This window comes from Balaenoptera musculus, chromosome 4 (assembly GCF_009873245.2).
Source record: "Balaenoptera musculus isolate JJ_BM4_2016_0621 chromosome 4, mBalMus1.pri.v3, whole genome shotgun sequence".
NCBI classification, from domain to species: domain Eukaryota; kingdom Metazoa; phylum Chordata; class Mammalia; order Artiodactyla; family Balaenopteridae; genus Balaenoptera; species Balaenoptera musculus.
In genome coordinates, this window is record NC_045788.1 from 137,992,492 (window position 1) to 138,006,290 (window position 13,799).

Below are 13,799 nucleotides of genomic sequence, written 5' to 3' on the forward strand. Positions count from 1 at the left end.
TTCCACACATAGACACAGATTATCTTTTCCTCTGCTGCAGTGGTTCCCAAACTGCAACATGCTTCCAAATCACCTGTAAGGTGTGTTAGATCTGATGGCTGAGCCCCACCCTCCAGAGTTTCCAATTCAGCAGGTCTGGGGTGGGGCCTGAGAATTTGAATATTTAACAAGTTCCCAGGTGAGGCTGCTGCTGGCCCTGGGACCCCACTTTGAGCACCACTGCTCTATGATAAATGAAGAGGTTCCAGTTATTTTTAATATTTGATTTCTATAGCCAACCTTTTCCCCATTTGACATGAAAACATTTCACCAAGATTTTTTTAAACCAAGGTTAAGATAAAAAGAAGGAATGGAATGTGATATACCTTTGAGCAGTCCAAAATCTTTTTCATTCTCCCAGTAGTCATCCAAGAACTTCTATTTGGGTGGCATGATGGAAGACCAATAAACATGATGCTCTTTTCTTTAACCATAGGTTACAGGTCAATCCGGGGGCTTGCGGGATCTCCATGTTTCCCCTATTTGCCATCACCGCCCCACATCCCAGGTGTCAGTGGTCCCTGCAGCATCTTGCATCCATGGCATGCCCCTCCAGACCCTTGTTCCCAGGTGGCAGGGGCTGCAGCAGCAAAGAGGTGCTTTGCAGGAGCAGAAAGTCCTCTACCTGCACCAGTCCTGACAAGTTGCTTCATCATGAACCCCTCTGTCATATAGCAAGGACATCAAACTGGGAGCAAAAATGAAGTCTTGACTGAGATTTGGGAATCCGCAGAGATTCCACCATGTACAAATCCCAAAAGACTATTTAAAACAAGAAGAGGGCCCATCTCTTGCCAGCAGAAGGGAGATCCTGCAGGGATCTTGAGTGAACATCAGGGCAAACCGAGAGATGGGAAAAGCAGAGAGGAAAAGGTTCTTGATGTCACTATGAATACGAACTGGAGACTGCTTTGGAATTCGATTCTGCAGGAGCAGAGAGTGAACATTATTTTAAGATATAATTGAATAATTATTTATTTGGGAGAACTCAGCATTATCACGTTATCCAAAATAATCCCAGTTGCTCATGCTTGTCATAAAGTTTGCTAATAATCTGGATGGCAGGGGGAGGTGGGACCCTAACTGAAAACATCTGTTAAAATTGAAAATGAGAATTACGCCTTGTTTTTATTATTTTGTTCATGATACAATCCTGAAAGAGGGGAATTGAGTGATTATCCGAGTAAATGTCTATTTATATGCAGAATGTAGGTGTGCTTCAACTTTGCATTGCAAAATAAAAATGACTGATCTTTCCCATTAAAACAGTGTGGGTCACCCCAGCTGCCAGCTTTTATGCTTTTACTTATTTATGTCTTCCCTAAGGAGATACAGGCACTTTGCGGGCCCTTCCCAAGCTGCTGTAATTGATGGATAGTTGGACTTCTTTTAATCCAAGTAATGCCGAGTGTCTGCAGCTTTGGTAATCGGATCCTACCAGCTTTAGAGACCACTGCCAAAATATCCAGAGCACAGAGGTTTGGCAACGTCATTTAATCATCGCAAAAGGATTACAGAGTGCAAAACAAGCCCCCAAACAGCTAAGAGATGGGCCAATTCAGAAACTGACTCAGGCTAGGGAGCTGCTCAGGCTCGCCCCCTCTCACACGGCCTTGCATCCTAGCTCTCGAACTGCCTTCACCTTGGCCAAGGCTGGCATCCTTTGTGGCACATAGGAGAGAAAAGATGTCAAGGGGAATTGACTTCAGATCAGAGAAATAAACAGTGTCTGATCATCTGTCAGGCTCAGGGTTGGTGAATCCCAAACCAGGGTACCCAGATTATCCTGGTGTGGGAAGGTCAAGGCCACAGTCTACCTGGTGAGAGCCTCTGATGGAGAAGCCAAATGGCAAATTTAGAAGCTGTCCCTTGTCTCGTTAAAGTGAGCCATTGCTGCTATCTGTGATGCTTTATTTATCAACAATAATACAGTTTACATGGAGAGCAATAGCTTGTTTGCCGTTCAATGGATGCTTTATAGCAGGAATTAAGGGTGATTCGTGACTAGGTGTGGATCTGGCATTTCTCAATTACAACCCCAGCTTTAGAGGCCTCTTTCCATTCTGGGTCTAAATCTGGAGGCTCCCAAATGAAAACCTTTGGTCCTTCTGTTCCAGACTGCTCCAGCTGGCAACAAGGCCCCCGGAGAGGCCGCCACTGTTTGCGTGCCAAGCGTGCCATTTGCTTGGCTCTCCCTTGCACGAGTTCCTGGACAAAGGAGAATTCTAACACAAAACCCACCCCTTGCAGCACAAGTTTCTAAAAGGCAACTTTAGTCACTAAAAAAGTGCAAATGCAGACTCCTGTGTAAATCTGATTTGCCATGCTAGGCCAAGCTTATTTTATTACATACATTCTGCATTCTAAGAACTAATAACTTCATATTGTAAACATTAAGCATACAGAGTTAAAGTTCAAGGCCACATTAGATCATTGATTGTCCCTTTTGTCGTGTATCTTTGGCTGGCCGAGATCAACTCGTAGTGTATAAATGCATAAGTTATATAATTATTATATAAAAAGGAAAAAAAAAACCATTGACTTGTATACTTCATTCTGACAAACGCACAGCGTTCGCGACTCAAAAGGAAACCTGGAGCCTGCCTCGCCCCGATGCCTAGGTGATTTCGGATCGCGGTAGCCCAGAAGGCTAGCTCTTACCTGACCCTGTGGAGAGCAGGGCCCCCACCTAAGGATGAGGTCCTGAATGTTTCTTTTAAATATCAGACAATTCCAGTTACAATTTTTCTGTTGATAAACAAACAAAAAGAGAGATGCATGATTTTGTTTCTGAATTCTACTACTTGCCCTGCCTCCGTGACGCTGTGTCCTTCCTCGTAACACTGGATTTGGTACAACACTGACCGAATGGAACCTCAAGTCTCCATGACTCAATTCTCTGCAGAACCGACACCGTCCTAAGTCCAGTCTTTACTGCTCGAGAAGTTTCTTTCCCAGTCCTTGCCTCCTCTTCTGCTTCCTCTTCTCCCGCCTCGTCCGTCTACACCCACACGCTTGCCCTCCAGACACGTTCTCAGTCCCTCCCTTCGGCTCCGAGTTCCTGTCCTATCGTAAAGGAGTTGGAAGCTTTGGGTTGTCTTCACAGTTGGAGAGAGCTGACCGCTCTCCATCAAATGGAATGAATCTGATTTCGCCCAAAACTGCAAGTGCTGATGAGTTCCCTATCAATGTCCATTGATGGGCCACAGTCTCTTTTCTTTTTTTTCTGTGTTGATATGTTTCTCTTTTTAAATACAGGTAGTTTTTTTTTTCTTCAAATGACATTAGAAATGGCATGTTAGGTCCACACTGTGTTATCTCTATTGCTTGAGTTTAATCCCAGTTTAATGCATGAGCAGGATCCCAAAGGCTACTCTAAGGTTTACACACTTCTTCAGAACATTTTCTTTGGCACTTCGTCCTTATGACTTCATGCTTCTACTTACAATGCCTTTTACAAGGTTGGTCCACAGATGATCTGTCCACGTACATTACATTTGTAGCATCCTCTTTATCTCTGTAGTAATATTTTAGTAATTCCCTCCCACTGAGAGTCTCTGGATCTCTTCCCCGGCTTCCTCCCCCTCAGCCCCAGTCAAGCTTTTTCATTCCTCTTGAGGCACTTCTGATTCATGGTCTCCGATAGAGCTTGTGGCAATTGGTTGGCGGTTGCATGTTGCTGGGAAAGGCCTCTCTCGGGTCTTTAGTAGTAAGTGCCCAGATGCGAAGGCATATGGCTGGCTGGGAGCCTAGTGTTAGGGTAGATCCCTCCTGTTGGTGAATTCCAGTATGGGTTTGGGGCAGCAAAAAAACTGGACGATGTCACGGGGAGGGCTGGAGGGTGGGGGGCCACAAAGTTCATCTTCTGCGGGTGGGTGTGATAGGAGCCCATGTAAGGGAGGTCCGAGGGGTACTTGTACAGGGAGGACTCTGGAGGGTGGGGCTGCAGGGCCTGGGCGATCCCGTGGAAGTCAAACTTGTAGGCGTAGCGCTTCCCGTGGACTTTGGTCATGATGTTTTTATCGTAGTAGTAACGGAGGGCCCGGCTGAGTTTATCATAGTTCATATTGGGTTTGCTTTTCCGTTCTCCCCAGCGCCGGGCCACCTCATCCGGATCTGTCATCTTGAACTCCCCGTTGGTGCCTTCCCAGGTGATGCAGTTGGAGTTCGAGCTGTCTGACAGGAGCTCCAGGAGAAACTGCCACAGCTGGATCTGCCCACTCCCTGATGAGGTGGGAAAAGAGAAGAAAACCCCAGTGAGAACAGGATCTGAGCTAAAGGGGTTCTTTCTTCAACGATAGAAGAGGGGGCTGTGGTGTCCCACCCAGAGTTCCTTTACCAGGCTGGGCGTCCATCCCTCAGTGGCTGGGGTATTGGCTACTCTTGTCCCCCAGCTCCCCCTGCTTGTCTCCAGAGAACGGCCCTTGGCTGAAGAGGAGCTGCCTCATCCACCCCCAGGTAGCCCACAGCCTGATGGACTGACACAGGGTACCAGAGGCCAGCCCCCTTGCCTCGAAGAGGGACCAGTTCTGTGACGCTGGTCATGCCCCGGGCTCCGCATGGGATCAGACTAAAGCAGGGTTCCAGCTAAGGCCACAAGCTTCCTTCACTTTCCCCTGTCCGATCCTGCGTCCTCACTCCCTCTCTCCTGAGAAATACCCTTAGTTAATCACTTGCACAAGTATCCTTAGCCCAAGCTCTGTGTCTAAGGAACCTGACCTAAGATGATGATCCTTGGTGACTACCAGGCTGATCTACAGATCCAAGTCCTTCCTGGAATGCAAAGAGTTCCTACAGGTCAGAGTTCAAGTTTGTTCCATCCATTTCTGACTTCCTTAGAAGAATAGCCAAGTCAACTTTGTGTTTTGGGGGTGGAAGGGCTTACTTTTCCTCTTTTGTGAGGCAGAAAGTGCTGTTATGTGGCTGGCAATAATGACTTAATACCATTTACACTGGCTAGGTCAAGTAAAATAATAAAAGTCAGATTTAGGAAATGAACTTCAAAAAGTTTATGGAAAAAAATCGAGAATGGAAGTAAACACCGTTATTTCTAACATAACATTTGGCTGGCATGCAGAAAGCCATTCTGTCAAAACTTTTCCTAGAACAGAATTAACCCACTCAAAATGAGGAAGTTTAGAAAAAAGTTGGCTCTGTTTCAAACCAGATCACCCATTTCCAGTATTTAGGCAAATGCATCTTAACGGAAATCCACGTGTTGTCCCTGCGTTGCAATGCCAATTGTGTTAAGCAGAGTTTCCAAAAGAAAAAACTGTAACAATGAGTGATTGCAAGCCCTCTTGGGGCTTCCAACAGAGTCAATGGGACCTCATTTGACTGGGTGGACACAGAACTCTCTTGATCCCATTGGAGACCTATAGATGTGGCTTTTAGGTTTTATTAAATTCAGAGAAAAATCCAGGCACACCATTCTAGACTCTATGCTACAATACTTTAAGATGATTGCTGGCTCCCTAAAAGACAGAAACATGCAAATATCAACAGTCATACCAGGAGTACCAGAAGAAGTACCAGGAGAGGCGAAGTACCAGGAGTATCTGGTCCTGAGTACCAGGAGAAGCTAAGATGCTTTAAGCAGATTTTAGAAGCTTTGAAAATGGATACATGAGGCAGGCCTTTCCTCCCAAACTCCCAAGCACTGCCTTGGGCTTATTACCAAAAAGATTATCTTGTATTATACTATCAGTAAGTATCAGTAGATATGATAAAATCTTTAAAGGAACTGTTGACTATTCAGGGCATTGAGGAAATGTAAAACTCAATTATAAATGTGTTTTCTCTAAATCCTCCCCACTAGCTCCCTATATAAATTGTCCAACTCATAAATCTTTGTTTCCATGTTGGCTACATGGAAATGGATATGTTTGTGAATTTATCCATACAATAGCAATGTGAGAAAGGTCAGCCTTTTCTGAATTTGTTCTGGAAAATTAGCATTTTCAGTCTAGCAACACATTTGAAATGTATTAACAGCTTGTAGTTCATCGCAATGGAAGCCTTTGCTTTTTCGGGACCACATATTCAAACTGTTCTCAATCAAGTTTTCTTGCCCCCAACATTTCATTAATATGCATTTAAAAAATACAAATAATAGTTTGAGAAAACCATATGGTTTCAGTATATATATTGTAACCAAAGGATTACTACTTGAAAAAAAATTCCATATATGACCTGGGAATAGGGAAAAACATAGATTTTTGATTTAACAGTGTAACATATGTTTCAATATAAACACATAGAGTTGTTTGAAAATAAATATTCACTGTCAACCTCCTCTCATACAGAGAACAATCCCACAGATTTTGTATAAATACACAGATCTTCCTAAACAGTCAAACTTATACTTGGTATCTATTCAAGCCTTGGCATTGCCTCTTGGGAATTTGTCCCTCACCCACTTCCTTTATAAACATGTATAGGAGAGAACCAGTGTACAAAAGTGTTTTCCCATCGCTCCTGTTTCTGAAGAGCTAGTAAGTCAGGGAACTAAATTCATGGCTAGAAATTCAAAGTTCAGAGGATGGATGAGGAATTTCTCCCTAGACGATTCTACCCATCAGCCCTTGTACACAGGGTTCGGGCCTCTGAGCATTTCAAGAGTCTATGGGAATAAGACACCTGTAAACAAAACTCATCAGCTTCCGAACCTGAGAACAAAACCATAAATGCAAATCAATTAATGTTTAAGTAGATGTTATAAAATGTAACATTATGTCAAGCTCGTTACTTGTTAAATTTAACATGACAAAATCCACTGCGTTCACGGTCTACAGCAGATTTTCTCCCTGTTCGAGAATCCTCAAGGGGGCACAATGTTTGCTGAGAAGTTATAGTCAGTGGTAAATTAAACGAGTTACTCGTGGCCACTAATTTCGAAAGCAATTTATTAAATTCTTCGTTCACTGTCGAAACAATAACACTTACTGTGCACTGAAGGTACATTTTAGAATACAGAATAGGGATTCCAGAACACGAATACCTAAGATTTGGAAGCCTAAGAGTGGCTTGGGTATTCCACTGGCCAAACCAACAAGTAAAAGGAGAAGCTCTTATAAGACCAGACCTTCCACCCAAATAGACTCACCACCTGCACCTCAAGAATTACCTTCTTCGGAAAAACTCTTCATATCTATTTTCTCTCTCTATCCTGATAACCTCCTTTGGAACATCCGTAAGGAGTAGCTACTTTTGTCCTAGTTTTGTCCAAGGTAATTAACGAAAAAGGCAGGACGGGGAGTGGGGGGGGGGACCCAAAGATGTCGGCTGCCCGCCTATACCAGAGTCCAGTGGGGTGAAGGGGCGTGGGGCGTGGCTTCAAAGAAGATAGAAGGCAATCCTTTCATTCTGGGGAGGAAAGTGGTCTCCGAATGCAATTAGAAGAAAAGAAGAGAAACATACTAGTGATGAGGTACAGACCGAGCAAAAAAGGGCAAAACATCTAAACGGTTTATAAACCACAGAGAAAAGCACAGCTGTGAGTGACTCAGCAGCTGTGGGTCAAGTAGGAGGGGTGTCCCCAAGCAGGGCACTCAGCAACCAGCTGATGGAGGAACAGAGCAGTAAATAAAGCAGAGAGGGTCTTTAAAGCAGCAAGCACCACGGTGGCAATCACTTGGGCTACTTTCCACAGTAGCTGGAGGTGCTGCAGAAAAACCCATGTGCACAGCCTGGACCCCTCAGCGCATTAGGATCAAGGCAGCAGGCATGTGTCTCAGACGGAAGGCTTTGTCTGTGGCTCAGACAGGACTTGTTGGGGGGTGGGAGGGGCAGGGCAGTATGGTGGCCGGAAGCACCCCTTTGGAGTTGGCACTGTCGCAGCTGAATCCTGGCTCTGCCACTTATGGGACGTGGGGCAGCTCACCCGGCTCTCCATGCCTCAGCGTCCTCGTCTGCAAAATGCAGGTGATAGTAATACTATCAAGATGGTGGTACTATCTTGTAGGATCACTATGAGGATGAATTCGGTATGTGAGTGCTCTTATCATGGTTTGTTTGAGCTGGAAAGCAGGGTTTAAAGAAAGATACATCCCTTGCCTAGAGCCAGGAGATGCCAAAGGAAGACAACCACCTTCCCCCAAAAAACCCCATGCTGGCCGGGCAAAAGCTGGGAATGGTGGTATTCTCAGGGCTGGCCAGCATCATTGGATGCTGACTGGTACCAGGCATCATTCTGAACATTTTCCATGTGTTTATTTAATCCCCCTCCCCCCAGAATCATGTGATAGCCCATTGTAGGGATGAGGAATTAGAGCCCAAAGAGGTAGAGTGACTTATCTTGCCCAAGGTCAGCAAGGGTTGGAACCCAGAGTCTAGGCCTTGGTGCTGAATCACTGCACAACAACACTGCTTTTGGGCCTCATTTCTGCACACACCTCTGCAGTCTCCTTCAGTCTTTCCCTGGGCCTGGAGCTCGGTGGGTTCCCAGTAGAAGACTGCCCACTCCTACCTCCTAACCAATGGCAAAACATCCCTAAAACTGGTCTCTGGTTCTGCATGAAGCAGGTTACACTTTCATGCCCACCATTAAAGACTATCCAGTGAGCACCGAGGGAGCTACTGAACTCTTGCTCCCAAGAAAGCTCTTTCACGGAAAGGCAATTTCTGTTCATCACAGAAGCCACATTAAATGGTCAACCATTCTGACGGGATATAAAGGGGCTATGTCGCTAATATCTGATCCAGGACATAATAATGCAGGGACACACTCTTCTCGGCAGAAGAAATACGGTCCAAAGTGCACCCCAAACGCATATTTTGGATGGAGATGTTGCGAGGCTGTTATCATCTTGTGCATTCATACTATATGATGTCATCTTTCCATTTAAAATGGTTTAAAAAAATGTCTGCATTGTGAAAAGAGGAGAGGCAGCAGTTTAAAGTGGTGAAGGATTTATTTATCAGAGACTGGGAAACTAGAATCAAACAGGAGGAAGCATTCTCATTAATAGAATGATAAGACATTCTGGTTTTAGCGGGAAAGGCCACAGGAAAGTAACTGACACACAGCCTAAGGAGAGATGGAGAGAAGGCCTAATTCATTATAAACTAAGTAAAAGAAATCTTTATCTTTGAGTCACAAGTTGGATGTTGCCACTTTCCCCGGGCCCAGTGGGCACAGCCTCAGCGGGATAAAGTGCAGTCTTTGCTTATGATGCCGGTGCTGCTGACCTCTTAGGTACCAAGACATTTTCCCAGGCCAGTGATGGGCCTGCAGTCTCCTCCTTGCTCGGTCCCAGGTCCCTCTACCCCCCCATAGGCAACCCCAGGCCGCTGGGCACGGCGTGAATAGACACTAAGCCCTCTGCTTAGGGGGCCAGCAACTCTCTTTGGCCCCAAGCCACCAACCAAGCCACACCTTTGAGCTGCGACAACATGGGCACAGACTTACGTTTCACTTAACCAATTTGTGTGGGTGAAAAGGTCGGTTTGGTTTTGTTTGGCGCAGCTTGACATGTTCCTCCTCTTCATCCCTGACCTCAGCCTCATCCCAAGCATTGAAACAGTTGTTAAACTGAACGGAAATCCTTTCTTTCTATTCTCTTGGTCCTCATTCTCCAAGACCTCCCTCTTCCAGGCTCACTCAGTGGCACTGGAGAGCCAGAAAATGTCAATAAAAGCAGATTTTGGAGACAGAGAGTCAGGGTTCAAACCTGGCCTCCCTTCTTATGGGCTGTGTGACCCAGGAGAAGTTACCTAATTTGTCTGGACCTCTGATTCCTTTTCCGTAGGATGAAGATAATGACCTCCCAGGGCTGTTCTGAGACAGGCATTTGCCCAGGCATGATATGGGGGAGGGGTGGGGGGAAAGCTATTGAATTGTTATTTCACATTATTGTATTAACTTTCCCAGCGTGTTCCAGCTTCCGTCCTGTTCCCCTTTCTAATCTATCCTGAACATTGCTGCCAGATCAGTCTTCCTGAAGCCTGACTAATAATAATCATCTCAAAACATAGTAACCGTTTTTATGTGAATGGTTATAAAGGCAGTTGCAAATAGAAAGCTGAGCATAGGCAGGAGGACGGACCAAGACCCAGGAGACGCGGCCACCAGGTGGATGCTGGGGTGAACCTGTGTCCATTTCTCCACTGGAATGGAAGCTCCTTGAGGGTCAAGGATGGTATCTTGTTAGTCCTTGCATTCGTTTATTCAACCAATAATTATTTAGCACCTGGTCTAGGCCCAAGGGGTAGAGCAATAAACAAAACAGACCTTTCTCACTTCTAAGCTGCTTAAAAAAATATTTGCTGAATTAGTTAACATTAATCAAAATTTAATGTCAAAGACGTGGATGCCAAATAATGATGATATTTTATGTTTTCAAAAGTATAGATTCCCTGTGGGGATGTACACTGATTGAACCTAAATTTTCCCATTTCTAACCCCATTTTGGCCTCAATGTTTAGGAAATATACATTCCAGCTTGTATTTGCAATACGCCTATGACATCTTGGCATCTGAATTTGCTGTTGAGAATATGCAGCATATGGTGTGAATTTCTGAAGTGGATACCAGCACAGCTGGTTCTGATCTGAATACAAACAAATCAAACAATTTGGTTGGCACTGAAGCGTGATGACAGGTGACAATCCTTGGCAAGGGACAGGTTACAAATGGGCCAATTAAGAATCTGCACTTTCTCCTGGCACCTGAGTTCAGAAATAGACCATTCATTGAAGATGATCCTAAATTTGAAGTCTTGTGGTTGTCATTATGGTTCTTTTTTTTTAAAGATATTATTTTATCTGCTAGTGTCATGGGTTGAATTGTGGCCCTCCCCCCCAAATTCATATGTTGGATTTGCCCAGTACCTCAGAATGTGACACTATTTGGAAATAGGGTCTTTAGAGAAGTAATCAAGTTAAAGTAATATCATTTGAGTGGGCTCTAATCCAATATGACTGGTGTCCTTAGAAAAAGGGAAATTTGGACACAAAGACACATATAGAGGTAAAGAGATACAGGCAGAAGATGGCCATCTATAAGCCAAGGAGAGAGGTCTGGAATAGATCCTTCTTTCATGGCCCACAGAGGGAAATAACCCTGACCACTTGATTTTGGACTTCTGTCCTCTAGAACTAGGAGACAATAAATGTCGATGTCTAAACCCCCAGTCTGTGGTACCTTGTTAGAGCAGCCCTAGGAAACGGATACAGTTTGGATTAGGTAATGATGCTCTTTGCTGAAGCTAAATCTTAATTTATAACCCGACCCATTTTTTTCCACTTAGGCAAACAGTCCAGTGAGACCTACAACTTCAATTTGTTCAGTGGAAGGGATTTCTTGTCTATACAAGTTCAGTTTCAAAATAGCTACAGCCCAAAAGATAACTTTGTAAGAGCAAAATCATCAGCAGTATCTCACCTGGATTTGCAAGGCGGCTACTTGTGGGTCCAAGAATCTGATAAGGATCTATAGCAAAGAGAAAAGAAGTTAGATCCCAAAGACATAGTTGTGAGCAGGTAGGATGTAGCTCCAGGAATAATGCTGACCCGCTGGTGTTTCCAGATTTCAGAGTTGAAAATGTCCCCCACGCCAAAGTCCCCCAGCACCACTTCCTGTATTAGAAAAGATGTCACATGGATCTGAGTGATGCTTCTTAGTAAAGGTCTCCTAGCTGGTAGCCGAGCTCAGATTTGGCCCAGGGTTCCCAACACCTAGCCCAGTGCCCTCTCCATCCCAGGATTTAAACAGGGCAGATGTATTCTGCCCAGGGCCGTGTGGGCCGTGCGGCTCAGCACACTGGCAGCAGCACCCGTCCACTGTGTTTCCGCACTGGCCTTGGCACACACGCTGATGTTGCTGTATGCGACCTGGAAGGTGAAAATCAAGGAATTGCTAGGCCACAAAGAAGCTGCCTGTGTGCACGCAGCATGTTTTTTCCATATTTATTGCATGGGTTTTGGAAATGTTTTAGCAAAATCTCAAGTCATTCCCAGTTGAGTAGACTGATAATTTAGTCCCTGTTTTACATATGGAGCAGTCCTAAAGAAGACAAAGGAACATGAGTTTAACTTAGAAAGTGACACATTTTAGAAAGATGCTGCTAAACCTGTTTCTTCTTTTATGGCCACCAAGATGCTCTGTGAAACATACCTAGCTGAGGACGCTGGTCTTCAGTTTTGGGCACTGTGGAAGGAGATGGCTGAGCAGCTGAAGATCCGAAAAACAAAGAGACAATTAGTTATAACTTGTATTTGGCTACTAGACTTTGCTGCTGTTGTATCATCATTCCATCATTTACCTTAGTTATTAACATAATAGCCTTACTCTTATAATAAGAAACATGGTAAGAAAAAAATTTCCTTTCTAATGAAACCAAATGTAAATGTGGTAGCAAAACGAGGGCACTTTAACTTATTTTAAAAATTTATTTTTACCCCACTTTTTGCAAAACTAAAAAAAAAATTGAGATGGTTTACAAAACAGATTAAAATGAATCAACTCTAAAATAAAAAGATAAAGGGAAACCACCAGGAAAATATAAAGTACGGAATACTTTAAACATGGCCAAGATTAGGAAATCACCCAGTATTTAATCTGTACTCAAGCATCCTATGAGACATGCATTTGTCCAGAAATGCATTACATCATTCATTACATCATTCATTTCTGTTATAGAGATATATTACATCATTCATTTCTTTTTGTTATAGAAATAGGTATAATGCCAATAGAGAAAGAATCATTGCATTTAAAGATCAGTTGCGCTTTGTTGCCAAAGGGACAAATGTATGTTGAAAAAGCATAGTTTGGCTACAGAAATTATCATTTACTGCATCAAGAGTTATCCAGTGCCTTGTGATGTGAGGATTCAAGGCAGTGGGAACCAACACTGTACCTTTCGACTGGGGGGTGGGGTGGCCGTGACTGGTCCAGGCTGATCTCCTGGGTGGTTCGTAAGGTAAATCTGTAAAGATAAATAAATTGACTAAAAGATCAATAACATAACTTGATAACAGCTATTTTGTGTGCTTTTTTTTTGTTTTGTGTTTATTAGAATAAATATTGTGCAAGAAAACCCAGTTATCCAAAGTAATATTCAACCTGGATTCCACGAGATTTGGGTTTTATCTACAAATGATAACTTTGTATCTTTTACTGATCTAACAGTTTCACCCATTAATCTGAAAACTCCCATGGACATATTCTCTAGGAGCTGGCTGACTCTTCTAAGGTAATTTCCTGCAATCGTAGGTCAAGACCATATCAAAAGTTTCTTACAATCTAATTTGTCCTGCTTCCAGCTGGAATTGACATAAGTCCATCACCCCTTTATCATCTTCATGACCCGTCTGAAACACAGCCTACAACATTGATGAATCAACCGATTCCTACTTGAGGTCTGACACTAAATCCACCAAATGACATTCACATTCCTTCCTTTTCTTCTTCCTTGGAAACGAGCACTGCCTTCTCTTATTTGCCACCCCTCATTTTCCCTCATCCACTTATATTAAATCAGTCTTAAGGGTCGGTCTAGTTATTTTTCTTTTTTTTTTTAATTAATTTTTATTGGAGTATGGTTGCTTTACAATGTTGTGTTAGCCTCCACTGCACAACAGAATCATCCGTACACATACAGATATCCCCTCCCTTTTGGACTTCCCTCCCATTTAGGTGGGTCTAGTTATTTTTCTACGCAAATGTCTACTCTTTCTCCTTCTCTAAATGAATTTAGAATTTCTCTAAAATGAATTGTAAGACTGAAATAGTACTGCCCCTGCAAAACATCAGCAAT

At 43.7% G+C, this 13,799-nt stretch overlaps 1 protein-coding gene across 8 annotated transcripts in view; it reads right to left on the reverse strand.

Moving 5' to 3' along the window:
• Positions 1-1,517: 1,517 nt before the first annotated feature.
• The window catches only part of ERG (ETS transcription factor ERG), a 285,554-nt gene continuing 273,272 nt past the window's right edge, over positions 1,518-13,799 (reverse strand). For all 8 annotated transcript variants that reach the window (XM_036851466.1, XM_036851463.1, XM_036851459.1 and 5 more), the window contains 4 exons: positions 12,900-12,968; positions 12,155-12,211; positions 11,423-11,470; positions 1,518-4,263 (listed from right to left, as the gene is read on the reverse strand). In XM_036851466.1, the coding sequence (XP_036707361.1) occupies positions 3,743-4,263; positions 11,423-11,470; positions 12,155-12,211; positions 12,900-12,968 (695 nt within the window). In that variant the 3' untranslated portion in view covers positions 1,518-3,742. The remainder of the gene's footprint in view (positions 4,264-11,422; positions 11,471-12,154; positions 12,212-12,899; positions 12,969-13,799) is intronic.